Here is a 24,303-nt window from a genome sequence, read left to right on the forward strand (position 1 = left end):
TGTAACTTCTCCAGATGTGTTGTTTGATAAAGGTAAATGCTTTAACCAATGCCTTCCTACCTATTCAGCCCTTATGAAAGCATAGGGATTAAAAATACCTGAACTTTTGAGTGGCTAACTCAGAAGGAGGTAGCTACAACCTTGAACGCAGGAAACAGCTATGATCTATACCTGAACAGACTGTACTGATTACTTTGGGAGCAAACCTCTTTGGCAAGGGGATGGTGGGGAAGCAGAGGGAACCTTCCTGGTTACATGTGATTTATAGAGAAGTTACCAAATTCACTTTGGCATTTCTTGTCAGCCATACAGTAAAGCAGCTGATTGAGGCCTTACTAACTTTACTTGGTCTAATTGCCTTGATTTTTCAGTTAGCAAGTAGAGTTCAATAGTAAAATTTCATAGGAGAATATTCACCCTGGAGGGCAGCAAATTGTAGGCATAGGATTTCATACTTTATCATTGCAGGTTTTATTATAATTAAAAAGGTGAAATTATAGAAATTAGAAGGTATATCACCTTCCAGGACAGTTAAATTGAGCATTCAGTGCATTTCCTAATCCCAGGTAGTATTTTGGATAACTGAAACATTTGGCAAGGGTAAGGTATTTTATTTATTTTACAAATCAGAGATAAGTTTAATGATGCACATAGTCTAAGCATAATGTTAGAATACTGGGAATAAAAGAAAATATTAAATAGCTCATCCCTTCAAAAAGTCTAATGCCTCTATTTTCACTCTTCCAGTCTCGTGATTTAACTAAGGAAATTTAACCTTTCTTGTCAATAAAACAAACTTCACCATCCTGACCATCTTTATCACCATTTTAACTGCCATGCTCTTTCCTATATTCTAGTATAGGAAGCCTTATTTCCATCCAAGACTATGACACAGAGAAATACCAAAAAGGTGTCACAGGTAAAGATCAGTTTGGTTGGGGAAGAATCTTTTTTAAAGGAAAAATGAAAATCATCCCAGTGAAAAATGTCTCCAGGGCTAAGGGAAGGAGTTGAGGAGACATGACAAGATCATGAGGGGAGGGGGAAGCATCAAGGAAAAGGAGTAAAAAGCAACTTTGGGAGGGCAAGCTTAATTAACCCCTCCTTTACACCAGAATAACCCTTCCCTTCTTTTCCTGACCCAGTGTCTACACACTACCCAGCCCACCAAATAAAGTTAGCCTCATTTCACAGTTGTCCAGAGTCTCCAACATTAGGAACCCTTTCCTTCCCTTACCCCTAGTACTCTGAATCCTTGTCACAACTACCACCATCTTTCTATCCACTTTTTACCATTCAGATCTTCCATCAGAGTTCATGGTCCAGATCATGTTTGAGTGCTATGGGAGTGCTGCCTCAGGTGAAAGCTCTAAGGGGAAGCCTGTTTAAGATGCAGGGACTTGAAATGTTCCCCTCTGCGCCCCACCCCCCCCGCCCTGTTCCCAAAAGTACAAGGGATTTTAATTTGAGAGAACATTGGTAGGTAAGGGTGTTCAGATCCAGTTAGATTATTGCCGTAAACCATCTAGCCTATAAGCTAGATTTCATTCTGTCTCCTGTAACTGTTATTCAGGAGGAGCTGGCCATCTCCCTAGCCCCATCATCACCAGCATGCTCAGCACTTTGCCTGGACAGTGGTGGCAAGCCTGAACACTCAGGAGAATGGAGAAATAGGACTTTCAGAAGGAAGTGTGGGACAAAAGAAAAAGATTCCCCTGTGGAGGAGTAAGTGGTAGGGTGCCCATCAGTAATAAATACTATAGGCTGTTCAACTGTCTTCAGATGTAGAACAGAATTTCAAATGAAATTATAGTGTACAATTTCACCAATCTAAATTTTTTCTGTTACCTGCTTAAGATGTTTACTTACAGCATGAAACATTATAAACAGTTTATCCCTAAATGCTTTCAAGGACACCAGGAAGCATTTTTAACCAGTCGTTCTGTCCATTGAGATGAATTCTGCAGTTAAACATTTTCCCTGTGCATTCTTTTCCCTCCCCCTGCCCCCACCACAAAAAGTTGTGGCTAACCATCTATGCTTGCTTTTATTTTATTTTTTTGTTTGTTTTGTTTTGCTTCTTGACTTCGGATAGATGAATAACAAGATGCTTTTCCCTCCTCTAGAACATATCCTCCCCTGAGAGTTCCCCTGCGAATAGGCCCGAGTCCCTGTCACCCGAGGTAGTTATCACACCATCTCAATCACACTTGGAGGCTGAGAGTGAGTGTGCATGAGTGTGTGGGAGGGCTGGGGGGTCCAAATGAATGGGCAGTAGGCTGAAGAGCAACCAGTCAGTTGCTGTAAGTTGAATGAATCTTCCCATGTGTGACTGGATCACTCAGAACTTTCAATGTAGATGGAGGAAAATGAAGGGGTGTGTGTGTGTGTGTGTGGTGGGGTTTGTTGTTTGGGGGAGGGGGGCTGAAGAGTTCTTTTAAAGAATAGAATCTGGAAGTCAAGTTTAAAGCAAGCTGAAGATGTGGGAGCCTTGGTAAAGTAACAACTAAGGTGTGTTTGTTAAATAAGGAAAACTGAAATCAAAAGTTGGTAGGAGCTATCTTTTGATATTTATTATCTTGGGCTGAGAAAGGATCAGTTTATACTGGAAAAGTTAGGCAGTGATTTAGGTCTTGTTTCAGGGTTAATCTGACAGCTCTGTTTTAACTGGATGTTTGGGGCTTTGGTTGATAGATTGAACAGCTTGTTTAGAAGAGGGAGAGTCCTGCCTCTCTGCTTTCTCCGTTTTCTTTGTAGCTCCTTACTGGGTATACAAGGAAACTAAGTCAGCCCATGGCTTCTAAGACACAGGCCTGCCTTCTGTAGTAGTGGAGATGTGGTGGCATACAAGTGGTATCTCTTAGGATGTCCAATTGAGTGTTTTTCTCAGGCACCCTACTACTGTGGAGATGTTAAATTCAGATTTTAGTGCTAGAGTTTCTTAACTGTTAAAAAATTTGGACAAATGTAGTAATGATTAACTCTGTGAATCCACATGGAGACTTTTTCCTCTTGAAGAGAAAGGTGTAGTCTCTCATAACCTTTCAGAAATTAAATGAACTGTTAACTGTACCCCTTTCCAGTTAAAAAATTAGTGCTAAACTTAGTGATAGTTGATAAAACTCTGAATCAGTATTTTATAGATCAAGGTGAAACGAAAAAGGTTGTATTCTAGTGTACTAGAGGTTTACTGGGTGTTTTTTTACTCTTGTAAGGAAATCATGGTGTGACATCTGGAATTTTGGTACCATTCTTTCTAGAGAGTCAGTAATAGTTGACCTAGTGGTGGAAAATCTTGGTGTTGGGAGGTAATAATAACCAAAGAGTAGATATGGTTTATTTTTGATACAATTCAGCATTTCGAAAGCAGTGATGGGCATTAGTGGTCTTGAGGTATGTGGACATACATCAGAGGATAAAGAATTGAGTGGCCAGAAAGTTTTATGAGAAGCACATATACTTAATAGTGAAAGTGAGTAAAGAACTGGTTGGTTGATGTCTTTAACTAATACCATTCTCCTTTACTAAACCAGTAACTTAAATACTTAACTTTCTACTTACTACTTTCTTTCCCTTTTTCCCTCCTCCCACCTTCCATCAGTATTAAATACAAATGAATAACACCAGAAGCCAGTTATCTTAAGACACCAGTCTCACCTCTGTAGCATACATGGGGCTCAGGTAAATCCCTGATTATACTTCCAGTCCCTTAATGTCATACAAGGTGACTCAGCAAACCTGATGAAAGGCTAAGCAGGCAAAATAGTCACATTTGGCCAATTGCTTAATTCTGATTTTCCCAGGCTTCTCATCCAGAAAACTTTAAAGCAGTTTGTGAAAGGCCAGCATTCTGTAGCAGTCTGGCCTGTATATACTGTTGCTCCATGGGACTTTTACCGATGTTAATGGCTTTCTTTCTGGTATTTCCATCCTTCTTACCCCATCCCTCTTACCTCTCACCTGTGCCCCTCTCATTTCCCTTCCTTTCTGCCCTTTGACTTTTTCCTTCCCCCACCTCCTTCTCCATGTCTCTGTTGATTTTTATTCTTTCAGCTTTGTCACCGGAAAGACCTGGACTTGACAAAAGTAGGCTACCTTGACTCCAACACTAACAGCTGTGCTGACAGACCTTCCCTGATCAACTCAGGTCCTTCTGACCTGGCTCCTCATCCCTCTGTCGGGCCCCCCTCTGAGACTGGCTTTCCAAGCAGGAGTGGAGATGGACATCAGACCCTTGCAAGGAACTCGGACCAGGCATTTCGGACAGAGTTTAACTTAATGTACGCCTACTCCCCGTTGAACGCTATGCCTCGAGCAGATGGATTATATCGAGGGTCTCCCCTAGTAGGGGATAGGAAGCCTTTACATTTGGACGGGGGATATTGTTCCCCTGCAGAAGGGTTTCCCAGCAGATATGAACATGGTTTTATGAAAGACCTCTCTCGTGGATCCATGTCACCTGGTGGTGAAAGGGCTTGTGAAGGAGTCCCATCTGCCCCCCAGAACCCACCGCAGAGGAAAAAGGTAAGTGTTCTACCTTATATAGGCCCTTCTGAAGAATAATAATATTTGAAGCAAGTCAGTAGATATTTGAGTTAACCACCATGTGTCCAGCACCATTTTCTGTGTGAGGAAAACAGACATAAGACGTGATCTCTGCCATGTCCTGTGAAAGCCAAGACTGTTTTGTTTTAAAGATTTTATTTATTTGAGAGACGGGGTCGGGGGGAGGGCATGAGCAAGGGGAGGGACAGAGGGAGAGGGAGAAGCAGACTCCCAACTGAGGAGGGAGCCAGAAGCAGGGCTCAATCCTAGGACTCTGGGATCATGACCTGAGCCAAAGGCAGACACTTAACCAACTGAGCCACCCAGGTGCCGCTGTTTTGTTTTGTTTTGTTTTGTTTTTTTTAGACAAGACTGTTTTAATACAATTTAAATGTTACAAATATTCAGCAAATTTAAATGCCTGCCATGTATGTGCTGTACACATGCTATGCAATCAAAGGATAGAACATTGAAAAAGAATAATGCTAATTACTTGTATTATTTAGCACTTCCCATGTGTTAAGCATTTTCTTAGCATTATATCCTCACAGTGATCCTGTAAGATGGGTAATTTCCCATTTTGCAGGTGAAGAAATTAAGTCAAGTTGAGTGACTTGCCATGGTCACATAGCTAGTAAATGGAAGAGCCAGGAAAGTGCCCAGGTCTGTCTGATTCCAGATTTCATGCTCTTACTGCCACTGTGCTATATATTGCTTCCTAAGTTCTGCCCTAATGGAGCTTAAAGCAAGTGAGACTGAGGTAAGCAGATAATTGTATTAATAAGCAATTAATTACAGTGGCAGTGGATGCTCCAGAGGAGTTCTTCAGATATAGTAAGAACACCTTAGCCACAACCTGGCCTAGTCATATATGTGGAGGGTACATTGAGAACAAACAAGAGGCTCCTAGGTAGTTTGAGAGATGGTGGAGTGAGAGATGACAGGTCACTCACTGATTTAGCTGATCTCATATGGTAAGTAGGAAGCAGTCTGCCAACAAACAAGGGTAAGGATGTTATGGAAGAGAGAGTGGAACTCTTAGCTGTGTGACACTCCATTGAGTGGGCAGCAGGGATGCACTGTGGTTGCAAACAGTTGAATGGTGCTGTAGTATCTGGTGAAAGGTGGGGAGAATCAGGAGGGGAGAGTATGGAAAGAGATGGTTGGAACAGGGCCAGGCCATAGATTGCTGGGCACAGGTTGGGACTTAACTTGTAAGTAATGCCTGTTCAAGAAATTACAAAGCCCAAAATGTGCTTTTTATGTCAGTGGGTTTCAACTAGGGGCATTTGAAAATGCATGGGAGTATTTTGGGTTGCCACGGCAACTTCCATTTACTGTGCAGGGCTAGAGATGTTAAATGTTTGTGTGTGACAGTCTCACACAATTGCAGGATATCTGTAGTAGTCTCGTTGAAATGTAGCCTAGTGACTTTTGATATTTGCATTTCAATGAAATACATTACCAGAATTTATTATTATGAATTCTCTTCCAAGATTGCGTATGGAAAATGCTTACATAAGATGGTACTACTTTACATTTTGGTTATATTTTACATTTGAACAGAAAAATGAGAGCCCTGAGGGAATAGAAGGCAGAAACACTGGCAGATAATTTGGAATAAGATAGCAGTGGGTTTAGAAGACTGTTGTATGAACAGCATTGACCATCAGGAGCAAAAATTAAAATGTCTTTGGATTTCTCGTTTCATTTATTATGTACAACAATGATTGAAATCATGATTTGTTATTTGAGAATTGTTGAGCACCTGCTGTCGGTCAGGTTCTGTGCTGGATTTTAAAGATGAAAAGCCAGAAAAATTTGGTCTTTGCCCTTGTAGAACATACAGTTTAGTGGAGGAAAAATCAAGACATTGTAACAGGTTGACAGCCAGTGTAGGCAGTGTGCTGTACCAGCAAAGAGGAGGTACACTGGGCAGGCCAGGGAGGAGGGCTCTGTTTAGGCAATCAAGAGAGAATGAGGCAGAGTTGGGGAAAAGTTTCCAAGTGTACATTTCCTAGACTAGCTTGCTGCAATATAAACTGCAAATCATTCTTTTCTCTTTTTACACTAGTTTCCCTGTCTGTAAGACAGAAGCAGTAATAAATCCCTGAATGTATCTTGAAAAATTGAACGCGTCTAAGAGCCCTGAAGGATTGGCTTTTTCTTTTGTTTTTTTCTTGCCTGTCTCCCTCTCTCTTTTTTTTTTTTTTTTAAACAACTGACTCGGGGGATTCTTAGGGATTGGGAAAGAGCTGTTAGATCACCTGGAAGGCCTTTTCAAACTACACAGCTCCCAACTCCCCTTTCCCTTTTCTAGGTGTTACCACTGTAGCAGACTGCTGGTAGCACGCTTCTGTTACTTGGTCACTGTGATCTCAGTTTTCTGAAGGTAGAAAAAAGATTGAGGTCTGCTGGTGAACACTGTTCTTCAACGATGTCATCTCCTAGCATATTTTCTTCTCCTTACCAATTTCTGACTGATTTAAGTATGTAGCTGAGCTCAGATCTCTCACATCTCAAGGAAGGGTTGCTAGTGTTGGTGCCTGCTTTCTTTGCATGGCAGGCTAGCAGTTTATGAGGGTTCCGTCTTCTTTCGCATTGCTAGTGATCCACTGATGATGTGTAGCGAGAGTTCTGCTTCTTGTTTCCCTCCCAGGTATCCCTGCTGGAGTACCGAAAACGGAAACAAGAAGCCAAGGAGAATTCTGCTGGTGGGGGAGGTGACTCTGCACAAAGCAAAAGCAAGTCTGCAGGAGCTGGGCAAGGCAGCAGCAACTCACTTTCTGACACTGGTGCCCATGGTGTACAGGGATCCTCAACCCGAACTCCATCTTCCCCTCACAAAAAATTCTCCCCATCTCATTCCTCTATGTCCCATATGGAGGCGGTAAGCCCATCAGATTCCAGAGGCACTTCATCTCACTGCAGACCTCAAGAGAATATCAGCAGTAGGTGGTAAGTTTATGTTTGATGCTGAAATAATTAAATTCAAGAGGGAAGTATACATCTAGAATCATTCCCAGTTTTACCTAAAATGTATGGGAACACTTAGAAAGGCAGCCAACAGTGCCATCCATGCTGTGCAGCTGATTTAATAGTATCAGCCATGACCCCTCCCCCAACCCCCTCAGCTTTACAGAAGCAAAGAATTGCCACCGAACCTGCAGAACAGCCCTTTGGACGCCATATAGTTGTGGACACAGATGAGCTATTTTATTTGCTGGGCACTAACACTGCCTCTTCTTTTTTTCATTTCGTATGAAAGGTAAGTCAGGCGTTGAGATCAGTTCCACTTAAATTACAACAGAAGTCTCAGGTGCACGCAGCTAGCATATACGAAAGATAAGACATATTCTGAAAGGACTTGTCTGGTTTAGGGGAGACCACCAGTAGATAAGTAACACTATAAGTAAATAAATAATAAATCGTAGCAAGTATTGAGCATCAAATGAGAGATCTTGAACTAAAGCAGTGAAGTCTGGGAAAGAAGAGACCTGATTCAAATGAGTGATGTTTATTAATCTATAGAGCATTTATTAAGTTACTACTATGTGCCAGGCACCTGACTTGACAGAAGAGAAAAATATAGCATTTCACAATAGGGGTTAAATGCAGACATCCTTAAATTCCTCTTTTCTATAGTTTAAGGCAAGAGAAAATACCTTGTTTAAAATTGGTCCTGAAGAAAATAATGTCTAAGAGGATGTTGTAAGAGAATGCATTGTACAGCCTTTGTCAGAGCTTTGTTTGTTCCAGACTCTTGACTCTGAAGTCTTGTGGCATGAACTTGCACCCTGTTCCTTTTACAGGATGGTTCCCACGTCAGTGGAACGACTCCGAGAAGGAGGGAGCATCCCCAAGGTCCTCCGAAGCAGTGTGAGGGTGGCCCAAAAAGGGGAGCCTTCTCCCACGTGGGAGAGTAACATCACAGAAAAAGACTCAGGTGAGCCCATGGCCTTCTGCTGCCAGCCAGGTTTAGGGACACACGAGCCAGGCTCTATACTAAGTGCTCACCAAATGCTGGACTGAGGTAAGTGAGTTTCTTACGTAGTTAGGCTCCACTGGAGGGAAGGTTCCAGGTCAGTCTTGCTTCCACTCTTCTGGGCTACAGCATTCTTAAGATCTTGCATCCATTAAGTGTTCTCTTTCTTTCTCTCTCTGTCCCTCTCTCCCTTTCTCTCTCTCCACCTCTCTGTCCCCCTCTCCCTCTCTCTCCATTTTTCCCAAGAGATACCTTCTGTAACTCTTCTCTGCAAAGGCCTGGAAATCCATTTTGATGAAGGATAAAGAGAATGAGACAGGAATCAGACAGGCATTTAAAACATCGCCCATAATTAACCACTCCATTTGCCCCCTCTGGCATGCTGCACTCACCTGATTTGCCAGAAAGAAAGCAGTGTGGGTTGGTGATAGCATTGGTGATTTGAATGAACAATGGCTATTTCTCACTTATTCTAGGAAGCCAAGTTGATTTTGTATTATTTTCAGACCCTGCAGATGGAGAAGGCCCAGAGACACTGAGCTCAGCACTCTCTAAAGGAGCAGCCGTTTACAGCCCTTCCAGATACAGCTACCAGGTGAGACGAGAAATTGCTCATCTCTGGGCATAGGAGTATATTCTGGGTTCCAAATATTTTGTGATCCTGGCCATCCTTTGCAGTTGAGATGCCGCCTTTGCATATAGTTTCAGCAGCCTTGGAAATAAGTCATCATCTGCTCACCTTCAGGTAATAAATCATGCCAGAAAAATAAATAAAGTGATCAGAGACAGCCATTTTACTGTCTTTGGTATCCTAAAAAGAACAAATGGTTAAGAAGATGAAGAAGATGAAGAAGGAGGAGGAGAAGAAGAAGAAGAAGAAAAAGTAGGGTATTTTAAATATTCACAAGCCTAAATGGCTTAAATAGGGACTTTTTCACCTCCTTATGCTTTTCCTCCCGACTCTTTCTAGCTCCTGCAGTGTGATAGTCCACGGACAGAATCACAAAGCCTCCTTCAGCAGAGTTCCTCCCCCTTTAGAGGACATCCCACCCAATCTCCAGGATACAGTTATCGAACTACTGCACTGAGACCTGGAAATCCCCCCTCTCACGGTTCTTCAGAATCTTCCCTCTCTTCTGCGTCCTATTCCAGCCCCGCCCACCCTGTATCCACAGACTCGTTGGCCCCATTTACGGGGACACCAGGGTATTATAGCAGCCAGCCACATTCTGGAAACAGCACTGGCAGCAATCTTCCAAGGAGGAGCTGCCCTTCTAGTGCTGCTAGCCCTACCCCACAGGGCCCCTCAGACTCGCCAACCTCAGACTCGGTCTCCCAGTCCAGCACAGGAACTCTGAGTTCCACCTCCTTCCCTCAGAACTCTAGGTCGTCATTGCCATCAGACTTACGGACTATCAGTCTGCCCAGTGCTGGGCAGTCTGCTGCCTACCAGGCCTCCAGGGTATCTGCGGTTTCCAATTCACAGCACTACCCACACCGTGGGAGTGGGGGTGTACACCAGTACCGACTCCAGCCGCTGCAAGGGTCAGGAGTCAAGACTCAGACAGGACTTTCCTAGGGCTTCTGGATTTGGGCAAACAGAACTGAATGAGCCCATAGCTGCTTCCTTCCAGCTGCCTCTGGAACCTAGGCCGAGCATATTGCTGGGGAAGAGGGTACAAGGTGCCAGAGGACTGGGTCTGGTCGACAAGAAACGAGACTTGTGGTCGCGACTGGCTCTGGCCTTGGAGAAAGATGTAAATCTTGTCTGAAGCAGAGACTATAAAGAAGTTTCTCCCTGCTGTTAAGGGTACATTGTTGACAAGCAAATGGTGTTCCGGTTAGTAACGGTTCTAAGTGCAATGAGTCGTGTTGAAGCCTCTGTCTCCTGTCCTTGCCTGTAGCCTGTAGTCACTTGTGCAGTGGGGACATCTTTTTACACACACACACACACACACACACACACACACACACACACACACACACACACAACACACACACACACACACACCCTCCCCCCCCCAAAAAAGAAGTTTTCTTTTCAGAGGAAAAAAAGTCAGAAGAGCCAATCTCAGAGCCCCAAGCCATCAGAGTAGTATTAGGGTTTTTATGCACTTAAGAAGGGTAGGTATGGAAATGTTTGCCCTGTGACAACTATTCCCAAAGCAGGTACCTGGCCGAGATGTGTCCACCAAGAATACTCCCTACCTTTGTCTTAAAATCACTGAGAAATAGGCAGGGATGGCAAAACTTGGAATGTGCTCTGGCTGAGGGGTGCCTGGCTCTCTGAAGAAGAGCTCCTGGTCAACTCTTGGGATTCAGGAGCAGATGATCATAGTAGATTGTCTGAGCCCCCAGCTGTTCCCACCCTCCTCCCCTCCCCAAGCTGTCTCACAGCTCAGTAACCCAGAAAGGAAGTAGGCAAAGAAAAGAGAAATAAGTGAGATGGGCCAATTGCATTGCTACTTATCAGCTGTTGGCAATAAATTTGATTAGCAAGGATCCCAAGTGTTTTGGGAATTCTTTGAATTTTATTTTTTCTACTCCCAGTTAATCAGGAGTTGATGATCCCATGAATAGGACCACCTCCATGATTAGGGAGCACGCACTTGTGACTGCAGGGTAAGAGTGGAAAGATACATTTGTGGAGTGGCACCGACAGGACTGTGATTGTGTGTGGGCATGTCCCACATTTCTTTGGGGGATGCTTATTTGAGAGTGGCCCAGGTGAGAGAGTTAAAAAGCCACCCACACACCTAACACTGTTCTGGATGAGAGACTCGAGCAGACTGGCTTCTCCCCATCAGTGCATTGTGCCTGTTGTACACCCCTGGAGGAGCCCTGGAGCCTGCCCAGGTGGGGTACACAATCTTTTTAAATTCCATACGGTTGCCAGCTTATTTCTTTCACTTGTTTACTGTAATATCTGGCGTGTTTTTATTTATCTAATTTTGTATTCAGTTATAACCATGGTAGGGGTAGCAAATATATGACAGGTGTAATCCCTGGTGCTGCAGTGGACCTTACTTCTTTTCTTTTGGACAAGATAATACTGTGAGTCTCCCTCCTTCCTTCCAATTTGTTTTCTTCTTTTTTTCTCCAGCCTCTTGCATCCCCTTCTTTTCTACCCTCTCCTACAACTATCATATGCACAGTCTTCTCTCTTTGTGTGTGACTGTTACAAAATTTCACTTTTTCAAAATTGAAATCAGGTGTTTGCTCAAATGAGGGGAGATTTTTTTTGTTTTGTTTTGTTTTAATGCTGAAACCTCAGCACAATACTTTTCTTTTTGTTGTTTCCCCCACAAACCCATCAGTCTGGGAGAGCGTTGGGAGTGGAAATCATGTTGCCTGGGATGCTGGTTTCTTTGTATATTATATAAAACGTATGTAAATGTCTCTCCATTTGGGCTGGGGTTTGCATTCTCCCCTTGGCTTTAGCCAGGGGGAGAGGCCAGCGGGCAGGCGGCCCTCACCCTGCCTGGCACGTGCAGAGACCCCAGCCACTCTGTGTGGGCAGGGTGCTGTCAAGACCAGACCTCTGGGGGGGGTGGGGGCGGGGGGTGGGGGGAACTCTTGGAAGGGAAGAAGTATCACTTCTTTCTCAAGTGGAGTGTTTACACCTTGCTGTAACATTTGAACTTTCACAAGAGATGTAATAATTTTGATAATAAAATTCTTAACCATAATAATCATAAAGTTGAGAACTTCTTTGTCCAATTCTCTGACGTTGCCTTGCCTGGTTTTCCTACTGCTACCCTTACCTGAAGAGGCATATGCTCTTGGTGGGGTTGTTTTGCGCATAATGGACCAGGAATATGGACTGATCCGTCCTTTAGCCTTTTATGATTCAAGTCAGGTCAGTATCAAGGCCATTCAGCAACAGTGAAACTAAACGTTACATACTGATTTGAACAGGACTGGAGTTCCTGACCTTGGCCTCATTCATTCAGCAGCTATTTATTGGCCCTCTTCTTTCCCACTCAAAAACTACCAGGCATTTGTTTTTGGTGGTGGGCTTATGCTGATTAAAATTTGAAGATGGAGATAGGCAAATAAGGTTTCATGGAGCTTATGTTCTAGAGTGGGGTGAGAACTAAACCAGTCAGTGATTTCAAATCGTCATTACCATGTTACTGTTTCATAGTAGAGACGTAACTAAGGAGGTTGAAGGGACACTTTAGATTGGTTGATCAGGACAGGTCTCTGAGGAGTTGACATTTAAGCAGAGACCTCAAATAAAGATAATTGCAGGGAATTAGAAGAGCAGGTGCAGGAATAGACTTGATATAGTGAATGACCAGGACAGAGATAGGGGGTAGCCAATACCCAGGAAGGTAGGGCGTCAGATCATGTAGAGCAGGGGTCAACAAAAGTGTTTTCTGTAAAGGGCCAAATAGTATTTAGGCTTCACAAGCCATATGGTCTCTGTCACAACTGCTCAGCTCTGTCTTGTGATACAGAAACAGCCACAGGCCCTACTTGCCTGTGCTCCAATTAAATTATATTCACAAAAACATGTGGCAAGTCAGATACAGCCTGCAGGCTGTAGTTTGCTATTCCTGATACAGAGCCTTTTGGGTTTAGTTTAAAGAATGTGGATTCTAAATACAGTGGGAGGGGAGCCTGGGTGGCTCAGTCAGTTAAACATCTGCCTTCGGCTCAAGTCATGATCCCAGAGTCCTGGGATCGAGCCCCAGCCCCTCATCGTAGGCCAACTCCCTGCTCAGTAGGGAGTCTGCTTCTCTCTCTGTCCCTCCCCCTGCTGGTGCTCCCTCTCAAATAAATATTTACAAAAATATACAGTGGGAAAGTCACTGCAGGATTTTAGGCACAGAAGTGACATGGTCTAGTTTATCGTTTGTTGTTGGTCAGTTAGTGTTTAAAAATTACTGTTTTTCTCCTGGGAGAGATGAATAGAAGCCAGGAAACCAGTTGGGAACCTATAGCAGTTACTCAAGTAGGGGGCAATACAATGGCGGCTTCTGCTAAGATGGTAACAAAACAGGGATAAGGTGAAATGGTTTGAATCAGGATACATTTTGCAAGTAAACAGCAGTGCTTGCTGATGGATTGGTATGGCAGTATTTTGTGCTAACATTTGTTTGACAAATACTGAGGGCTATGATAGACTGCATTTTGCTAATAAGCACATGAGGGATTCAAAGATGGAGATAAGGTGAAATGGTTTGAATCAGGATACATTTTGCAAGTAAACAACAGTGCTTGCTGATGGATTGGTATGGCAGTATTTTGTGCTAACATTTGTTTGACAAATACTGAGGGCTATGATAGACTGCATTTTGCTAATAAGCACATGAGGGATTCAAAGATGGAGATTCTAAGCTTCTTTAAGGAGCTTAGAAAGTTACTAGTTGATGACATAATAAAAATTGTTTTTTCTGGGGCGCCTGGGTGGCTCAGTTGGTTAAGCGTCTGCCTTCAGCTCAGGTCCTGATCCCAGGGTCCTGGGATTGAGCCCCGCCCGCATCAGGCTCCCTGCTTGGTGGATAGCCTGTTTCTCCCTCTCCCTCTGTCTTTCCTCCTTGCTCATGCTCTCTCTCTCGCTCGTGCTCTCTCTCTCACTGTCAAAGTCTTTAAAAAAATAAAAGCTTCTTTCCTTAAAATTTTTTTTTCTTAGAAGATCCTTTTCTAAACTGGAATACCTAGATAACCTTCCACCAGCCACAGCTGAATTCTGCCTGGAGTCAGTAGGTGCCTGGTCCTTGTTAGAAAGCATTTTCATAAACAGTGCCTTATTTGGTCTCATAATTCTGTGATAAAAGCAAGTCAGATGCTTTTTAAAGATACATGTAAAGATGAGCAATTGAGGCCTATTTCAGTGTTTCAGCTGTACTGAAGAGCTTCTGATAATGAATAAGCCCATCTGATTTTTGCCAGAATTGAAGGTTCTGTTCTTTAATTGCTTACTGAATACCTACTATGTGTCAGGCTACATGTAAGGTACAAGGAATATGAAGGTGAGTAAGACAGCCAACTACCTATGTTATCAGGTACTTTATATTGTTAGGTGCCACACTTTTTATATGGTATAAGTAGAGGAAGGCAAACAGGACTAAAGAAGTATGCTACTGCACCTTCTATCTTTGACTTTACAGTTTACCCAGGCTCTTCTATTCATGTCATTCTATCTCATTCATGCTTAATGTGTAAGGTAGGTGTCACTCCCATTTTACAGGGGTTTTTTAATGAATTTCAGAAGATACAGCTTGTCCAAGATTTCTCTCTTCTGAATGGCAGACTGGACAGCCTTGGAAATTTTACAGTTTTTCCAGGAAACAAATATAGACAACTAGAGATTCTGTGAAACTGACCACAACTAATCACTTAAGTAGCTGAAGAAGTATATCATACCCCTTCCCATCTTAAAAACAGCAGCCTGACCTTTTGGCATCAGTTTGATGGTGCAGGTTTCTGTCTAATTAAACAGAGATCACCCTGAAGTAAATAAAATGCACGATTGTCCAAAAGGAGTAGGCCCTTTGCTTTGAAACTACCCTGATTATCAATTCATCAATCAGAGCTGGGGCAGCCTCCATGATCTGCTATGAGGCACAGAGAGAGAAAAGAGTTTGCCAAAGTTCTTAATATACTGTGTGCTAAAGATTGATAAAGAGAACAACTTGGTGAAAAGCAGTTACTGGAAGAGATGGTGCCCCCTATAACTTTTACCTGCTCTTACATTCAAAACTTAACCTGGCAGAGACTCTGAAATAATACTAATGAATATTTCTCATATTCCCATAAGAACACACAGAGCAGTCATGATAACAAAACCTTGGGCAACTCAAAAACAAAAGCGGCGCCTGGCTGCCTCAGTCAGTGGAGCATGTGACTCTTGATCTTGGGGCCGTGAGGTCAAGCCCCACATTGAGCAGAGAGCTTACTTTAGAAAACAAAAACAAAAAAACCTTGGGCAACTTTACCAAAAAATTAAGTATCCCTGTGAGCCCTGAAACAAAACGTGTGTAGAAATAAACTGCCAATAGCCACAATACCTGCATGGTATCCCCTCCTGTTTCAGAGGAAGTCATGGAGCATCTGATCGTTCTCAGAACTCTAAAACAAGTACTCACTTGGAAATTGAGTGTACCAGTTTGAGAACAACAGCCAGAACTGTTGTACAGAGGATGCCTGCTTGGGTCTGAAGGGACCAGAGCAGTTGGTTCAAGAAAATTCTTAACCAGCAGAGTACCCAGGACAAAGGTGCACGCTGAAAAGGAACTCTATACAATCCCAATTGAGTGGGACAATCAAAATACAAATTTTGGGTGGGGAGTGCCACATTAAATGAAGTGTTTGGAATAAGAGTGAAACTAGTCCCATTAAGTCCAGGATGTATTTCTTTTCCTTTTAGGAACAATATAATGGTTATTAAATAACTTCCTTTGTAACTCCTGAAAGAAACAATTGGTCATGAAGTTCTAAGCATATTTGGTGCTAAGTTTATTTTTTTTATTTTTTTTTTAAGATTTTATTTATTTGACAGAGACATAGCGAGAGAGGGAACACAAGCAGGTGCCGGCTTCCCGCTGAGCAGGGAGCCCGATGCGGGGCTCCATCCCAGGACCCTGGGATCATGACCTGAGCCGAAGGCAGACACTTAACGACTGAGCCACCCAGGCACCCCTGGTGCTAAATTTAAACAGCCTTTGGGGGGCACCTTGGTGGCTCAGTCGTTAAGTGTCTGCCTTTGGCTCAGGTCATGATCCTGGGGTCCTGGGATCGAGCCCCGCATCCCTCTCCCACTCCCCCTGCTTGTGTTCCCTCTTGCTGGGTCTCTCTCTGTCAAATAAATAAAATCTTTAATAAAAATAATAATAAACAGCTCTTGGGACGCCTGGGTGGCTCAGTCGGTTAAGCATCTGCCTTCAGCTCAGGTCATGATCCCAGGTTCTTGGGATTGAGTCCCCCATCAGGCTCCCTGCTCAGTGGGGAATCTGCTTCTCCCTCTGCCTGCCACTCCCCATGATCGTGCTCCCTCGCTCGCTCACTTGATCTCTCTCTGATAAATAAGATTTTAAAAATAACCTTAGAAAAATAAACAGCTCTTGTTTGCACAGTCCATATTTTAACAGTTACTCACTAAAAAAAAATAATACTGTAGAGCCTTCAAACTAGAAAGACTCAAATCATGCCTCCCCTCTAAAAGTACAGAAAAACTAAGTCAATATAAGTATGAGTAACAAAAAGGATCAAAGTCAAATCCCAGTTAAAAGAAAGGAGCAAAATAATATTCCCACCCACAATAAAAGCACGCTAAAGACTTGTACATAAACATTCTAAGTGAGAAATAACTCCAAAAATCAGAAATAGAAGGGAACTTCTGCTTGGTAAAGAAACTAAAAGAATCCTAAACATACCTAGTGGTGAGAAACTAGGAGCTTTCCCATTAAAATTCAGAAGTTGGGGGGGACGATTTTTAAAAGTCAGGAATAAGGGAAGGAAAGGAGGATGTCCACTCTTGTAGAACATTGTACTGGAAGTCCTAGGTAATGCAATAGGTCAAGAAATGGAAATAAAAAGTACACAGATTGGGAAGGAAGAAGTAAAACTGTCTTTGTTCACAGATGACATAATTGTAGGAAATCTGAAAGAATTGACACAAAAGGGGCGCCTGAGTGGCTCAGTCGTTAAGCGTCTTCCTTCGGCTCAGATCATGAGCCCAGAGTCCTGGGATCGAGCCCCACATTGGGCTCCCTGCTCAGCGGAAAGCCTGCTTCTCCCTCTCATACTGCCCCTGCTTGTGTTCCCTCTCTCACTGTCTCTCTCTCTGTGTCAAATAAATTAAAAAAAAATTGACAAAAAACTCGGACTAGTAAGCATTTATAGCAAGGTTGCAGAATACAAGATTAATATACTAATATCAGTTGCTTTACCACTAACAATTACAATTAAAATTAAGTTAAAATACAACAACATTTACATTAGCACCAATAAAAATGAAATAGGTATAAATCTTAACAAAATATATGCAAGACTTCTAATAGGGAGAGCTACAAAACTGATGAAAGAAATCAAAGGAAAACTAAATAGAGATATCCCATGGTCCTGGATAGAATGTTTGTTCTTAACTGATCTATAGATTCAGAATACCAATCAGAATCCCAACAAGTTAATTTGTGAATATCAACAAATCTCAGCCAAAAGATCCAGAACAGCCAACACAATATTGAAGAGAAGAATAAAGTCAGAGGACTAACACTACCTGACTTCAAGTCTTAATAAAGCTACAGTAATTAAGACTGTGGTATTGGAATAAGAATAGGCAAATAGATTGATGGAACAGACTGGAGTGCCCAGTAGACCTACACTAATATAGTCAGCTGATATTTGAGAAATGAGCAAAGGCAATACAGTGAAGAAAAAGATAGTCTTTTCAACAAATGGTATTGGAACAACTGGACATCCACATGCAAAGTAACCTAGACATAATCCTTATACCCTTCACAAGAACTAACTCAAAATGGATTACAACCTAAATGTAAAATGAGAACTACTAAACAACTAGGAGAAAATCTAGAAAACTTAGGGTTTGGCAATGGCTTTTTAGATAAAACCCCAAAGCCTCCATCCATGAAAGAAATAGTTGGTAACCTGGACTTGATTAAAATTAACTTTTGCTCTGTAAAAGGCATTGTCAAGAGAATAGGAAGAGAAACCAGACTGGAAGAAAATACTTGTAAAAGACACATCTGATACAGGACGGTTATTCAAAACATACAAAGAACTCTTAATAACAACCTAAAGCAATCTACAAATTCAGTGTTATCTTTATCAAAATTCCAATGGCATTTTTCACAGAAATGAATAATCCTAAAATTGGAGCCACAAAGAGCCTGAATAACCAAAGCAATCTTGAGAAAGAACCAAGCTGACACCATAATGCTTTCTGATTTCAAACTATACTACAAAGCTGTAGTAAAATAGTTTGGCATAAAATAAAAACAGTCGCACAGATCAGTAGAGCAGAATAGAGAGCCCAGAAATAAATCCACACATATATGGTCAGTTAATTTACAACAGAGGAGCCAAAAATATACAATGGGGCAAAGACGGTCTCTTCAATAAATGCTGTTGGGAAAACTGGACAGCCACATGCAAAAGAATAAAATTACCACTATCTTATGCCATACACAAAAATTAACTCAAAATGGGTTAAAGACTTGAATGTAAGACCTGAAACCATAAAACTCGAAGAAAACTTAGGCAGTGAGCTCCTTGACATAGGTCTTGGCAACAATTTTTTTGGATTTGACACCAAAGGCAACAAAAGCAAAAGTAAACAAGTGAGACTACATCAAACTAAAAAATTTATGCATAGCAAGGGAAACTATCAACAAAAGAAAAGGTAACCTACAGAATGGGAGGAGATGTATTTTGCAAATCATATATCTGATAAGGGGTTAATATCCAAAAATATAAAGAACTCATACAACTTACTAACTCAATCCAGTTTAAAAATGGGCAGAGGATCTGAATAGACATTTTCCCAAAGAGAGACATGTGGCCAACCGGTATGTGAAAAGCTGCTCAACATCACTAATCATTGGATAAGTGCAAATCAAAACCACAATGAGATATCATCTCACACCTGTTAGAATGGCTATTTAAAAGACAAGAAATTGGGGCGCTTGGGTGGCTCAGTTGTTAAGCATCTGCCTTTGCCTCAGGTCATGATCCCAGGGTCCTGGGATCAAGCCCCACATCGGGCTCTCTGCTCGGCAGGAAGCCTGCTTCTCCCTCTCCCACTCCCCCTGCTTGTGTTCCCACTCTCGCTGTCTCTCTGTCAAATAAATAAATAAAATCTTAAAATAAAAGACAAGAAATTACCAGTGTTGGTGAGGATATGGAGAAAAAGGAACCTTTATACGCTGTTGGTGGAAATGTAAATTGATGCAGCCACTGTGGGAAACAATAGGGAGATTCCTCAAAAAATTAAAAATGGAACTATATGATCCACCATTCCACTAATGGTTATTTATCTAAAGGAAACAAAAACATTAACTTAAAGAGATGTGTGCACCAGGTATTCATAGCATTATTTGCAGTAGCCAAGATGTGGAAGCAACCTAAGTCTCCATTCATGGATGGATGGATGGATAAAGAAAGTGTGTGTGTGTGTGTGTGTGTGTGTGTGCACTGGAATATTATTCAGCCATAAAGAATGAAATGTTGCTATTTGTGACAATATGGATGGACCTTGAGGGCATTACGCTACATCAAATCAGAGAGGGCACCTGGGTGGCTCAGTCGTTAAGCGTCTGCCTTCGGCTCAGGTCATGATCCCAGGGTCCTGGGTCCTGGGATCGAGCCCCGTATCGGGCTCCCTGCTCCGCGGGAAGCCTGCTTCCCCCTCTCCCACTCCCCCTGCTTGTGTTCCCTCTCTCGCTGTGTCTCTCTCTGTCAAATAAATAAAATATTAAAAAAAATAAATCGGAGAAAGACAAATACCATATAATCTCACATGTGAAATCTTTAAAAAAAAAATGAAGTCATTGATATAGAGAACAGATTGGTGGTTGCAAGGGATGAGGGAGAGGTAAAATGGGTGAAAGTGATCAAAAGGTCACATTTGCAGTTAGAAAAAAATGTCCTGGGGTGTAATGTACAGTATTGTGACTAGAGTTAATATTGTAGTGTATATTCACAGGTTGCCGAAGGAGTAGATCTTAAATGTTCTCATCACACACACAAAAAAATTGTAACTGGTGATGGAAGTTAACTAGACAACTGTGATAATTTTACAATGTAGTTGACAGTTGAACAACATGAGTTTGAGCTTTTCAAGTCCACTTCTACATGGATTTTTTCTTTTTTAAAATATTATTTATTTATTTGTCAGCAAGAGTACAAGCAGGGGAGAGCAGCAGGCAGAGGGAGAAGCATGCTCCCTGCTGAGCAAGGACCCCCAACATGGGACTCAATTGTAGGACCCCAGGATCATGACCTGAGCCAAAGGCAGATGCTTAACCATCTGAGCCACCCAGGCGTCCCTACATGGATTTTTTTCAACAAACATTGGAAAAAAATTTGGAGATTTTGAATTTAAAAATTTGCAGACAAACCACATAGGTAGAAATAAGAAAAGAAAGATATTATTATAAGAATACAGTATATAATACATATAAAGTATGCGTTCATTGACTGTTCATGTCAATAAGGCTTATGGCTAACAGTAGGCTATTAGTAGTTAAGTTTTGGGGGAGTCAGAATTATACATGGATTTCAAGCTCCATAAGGGTCAGTATGCTTAACCCATGTGTTTTTCAAGGGTCAACTATATATACACAAGTTTAATCGTTATGTGGTACACCTGTAACTAATAAGTGTTGTGTGTTGGTTATATCTCAGTTTTTAAAATAAGACTTAAGGGGAAGAGTGTAACAGCTGGTATACACGGCCTTCATGTTTTAGGTCCAGCCAACACTTTTAGCCTTATTGCCTCTATTTATTTTTTTTTTAGGTTTTATTTATTTGACAGGGAGAGACAGCGAGAGAGGGCACACAAGCAGGGGGAGTGGGAGAGGGAGAAGCAGACTCCCCACTGAGCAGGGAGCCCGATGCGGGGCTCGATCCCAGGACCCTGGGATCATGACTTGAGCCGAAGGCAGACACTTAACCAACTGTGCCACCCAGGCTCCCCTTATTTCCTCTATTTAAGCCTTTTTTTTTTTTAAAGATGTATTTATTTGAGAGACAGAGAGTGCATGTGTGAGAGTGGCAGTTGTGTGGGGCGGGGGGCGGGGGGCAGGCAGAGGGAAAAGGAGCAAGAATCCCAGGCAGAATCCACGTGGAGCTGGACATGGGGCTCAATCCCATGACCTGAGATCATGGCCTGAGCCAAAACCAAAAGTCAGACGCTTAACTGACTGCACGATCCAGGTTCCCCTCTATTTACACCTTTTATGTCCACCAATATAATTATAATTTCCTTAAGATCAGGATCTCACTATGTTTATTCTCCACAAAGCTAGCATGCAGGATGTTTCTTTGAGAAACTGATAGAAGGGACATGAGAAGAAAAGGAGAGATAAAAACCTTTTGGAAAAATTAATGGATTTTCCTAATTTCCCAGAAGATCCAACAAAGTTGCAGATTTTAATAAGGGGTCAATATCCAAAATATATAAAAGAGCTCATACAACTCAAGAGCCAGCAAACAAACTATAACATATAAGTGAGATCATATGATATTTGTCTTTCTCTGTCTTATTTCACTTAGCACAATACCCTCAAGTTTATCTATGTTGTATATGGCAATAATTCATTTTTTTAAAGTAGAAGGAAAATTTCTACCTAAAGAAACTTACAAAACAGAAGTGGTAGTGAGGAGAAGTAGTGTTTAATTTACTAATAAAAGATGTAACAAATTCATCAGGCACATTGGTTTTTAAAGGCTGTTTCAGGTATGCATACATTTTAAAGTCCATTGGTATTGATACCAGTCAGTATAAAGCCTTCTAGAGCTCTTGAAATGAAGTTTTATTTGTGGTTATCTGCAGAGTGTTTCCCTATCATATCCTTAGCAAAGAAAAAAAATACCTGCTTAAAAAATAGGCCAAAGGGGGCACCTGGGTGGCTCAGTCAGTTAAGCATACGACTCTTTTTTTTTTTTTTAAGATTTTATTTATTTGAGAGAGAGAGAATGAGAGACAGAGAGCATGAGAGGAAGGAGGGTCAGAGGGAGAAGGAGACTCTCCGCTGAGCAGGGAGCCCGACGTGGGCCTCGATCCCGGGACTCCAGGATCATGACCTGAGCCGAAGGCAGTCACTTAACCAACTGAGCCACCCAGGCGCCCCTAAGCATGGGCGACTCTTGATCTCAGCTCAGGTCTTGATCTCAGGGTCGTGAGTTCAAGCCCCACTTTGGGCTCCACACCCAACATGGAGCCTACTTAAAAAAAAAAAAAAAAAAAAAGGCCAAAGATCTGAATAGACATTTTAAATACAATGGCAAATAAGTATGTGAAAAGATGCTCAACAACATATATATCATTAGGGAATTGCAAGTTAAACCAATGAGATGTCACTATGAGAATGACCAAAATCCAAAACCGTGACACATCAAATGCTGTTGAGGATGCAAAGCAGCAGGAACCCTCATTCATTGCTGATGGGAATGCAAAATGGTACAACCACTTTTGGAAGATTGTTTGGCAGTTTCTTACAAAACTAAACATACTTTTAACCATGGGATCAAGCAGTTACACTCCTTGGTATTTACCCAAAGGAATTGAAAACTTAGGTCCACACAAAAGCCTGCACATGGATGTTTACCACATCTTTATTGATAATTGCCAAAATTTGGAAGCAATCAAGATGTCCTTCAGTAGATGAATGGAGAAATAAAACTGATTTACCTAGAAAATTGATTATTATTCAGCATTAATGACATGAGCTATTAAAGCCATGAAAAAACGTGGAGGAACCTTTAATGTATATTACTAGTGGTGAAGGAAGCTAGTCTGAATAGGCTGTATAGTGTCTGATTCCAGTTATCTGACATCCTAGAAAATGTAGAACTATGGAGACAGTAAAAAGATTAGGGGTTGTGGGGAGGGAGGAATGAGTTGGTGGGACACAGGGTTTTTAGGGTGGTGAAACTATTTTATATGATACTACAGTTGTAGATACCTGTCATTATATATTTATCCAAACCCACAAAATGTATAACACTAAGAATGACCCCTAATGGAAACACTTTGGGTGATAATGATGGGTCATTATAGATCCATCAATTGTAACAAATGTACCATTTGTTTGATAGTGGATATTGATAACGTGGGGGGTATGCTTGTGTAGGGGCAGGGAGAATGTGGGAATCGCTATACCTTCTCAATTTTGCTGTGAACCTAGAACTACTCTTTAAAAAGTGACAATTAAAAAAGGCAAAAAAAAAAAAAAAGACAACATGTGTGTAATAGGAGTTCCCAAAGACAGATAAGGGAACAGAACAAATACCAAAAGGTATAGTTTAGTAAACTTCCCTGCAATATTTTAAGCTACAAATTGAAAGGGCATATTGTATACCTGGAACCCAGAATGACCAAAATCAAGACATTCTAGTAAAATTGTTAGAGAAAAGGAAAAAACCTTGGCTCCCCAGATAGTTACTTAAATGGAAAGAAAATGTAGCTATATCATTATTTTAGGTTTTTTGACAGCAACGGACTGTTTATGACAGTTTATGACAAAAGAAAATGAAATATTTAAAATACTCATACTGTGGGGGCGCCTGGGTGGCTCAGTCGTTGGGTGTCTGCCTTCGGCTCAGGTCATGATCCCAGGGTCCTGGGATCGAGTCCCACATCGGGCTCCCTGCTCAGCGGGAAGCCTGCTTCTCCCTCTCCCACTCCCCCTGCCTGTGTTCCCTCTCTCACTGTGTCTCTCTCTGTCAAATAAATAAATTAAGTTTTTTAAAAAATAAAATACTCAGATTGTGAGCCAAGAGTTTCATACCAACTGAACTGACTTTCAAGTATATGATAGTAACAAACCGTCATCAGTGTGCAAGAACTTGGGCAGTTTTATTTTTGTTAGCTCTTAGGTATCTATTAGAAACTGAGCTTCAGACAACCAAACTGTCTTGAGAAACATCAACAGAAAGTCTGGTAGTGAGTTAATTATATACAGTTAGCAATATGTAGAACTAAGAGTAAATGAGGGATATAAAAAGAGTGTAATGTAAAATGATCTATGTGGGGCGCCTGGCTGGCTCAGTCAGTGGAGCATGTGACTCTTGATCTCAGG

At 41.8% G+C, this 24,303-nt stretch overlaps 1 protein-coding gene across 12 annotated transcripts in view; it reads left to right on the top strand.

Moving 5' to 3' along the window:
- SETD5 (SET domain containing 5) overlaps nucleotides 1–12,219 on the top strand; it is a 79,208-nt gene extending 66,989 nt beyond the window's left edge. For 11 of the 12 annotated variants that reach the window (XM_027583177.2, XM_027583181.2, XM_027583182.2 and 8 more), the window contains 5 exons: nucleotides 4,054–4,524; nucleotides 7,205–7,503; nucleotides 8,358–8,491; nucleotides 9,037–9,125; nucleotides 9,501–10,237. In XM_027583177.2, the coding sequence (XP_027438978.1) occupies nucleotides 4,054–4,524; nucleotides 7,205–7,503; nucleotides 8,358–8,491; nucleotides 9,037–9,125; nucleotides 9,501–10,109 (1,602 nt within the window). In that variant the 3' untranslated portion in view covers nucleotides 10,110–10,237. Of the gene's footprint in view, nucleotides 1–4,053; nucleotides 4,525–7,204; nucleotides 7,504–8,357; nucleotides 8,492–9,036; nucleotides 9,126–9,500 lie in introns of all 12 variants that reach the window. The other variant, XM_027583174.2, reaches the window with a different exon arrangement.
- Nucleotides 12,220–24,303: the final 12,084 nt, after the last annotated feature.

This window comes from Zalophus californianus, chromosome 1, assembly GCF_009762305.2.
Source record: "Zalophus californianus isolate mZalCal1 chromosome 1, mZalCal1.pri.v2, whole genome shotgun sequence".
Taxonomy (NCBI): Eukaryota; Metazoa; Chordata; class Mammalia; order Carnivora; family Otariidae; genus Zalophus; species Zalophus californianus.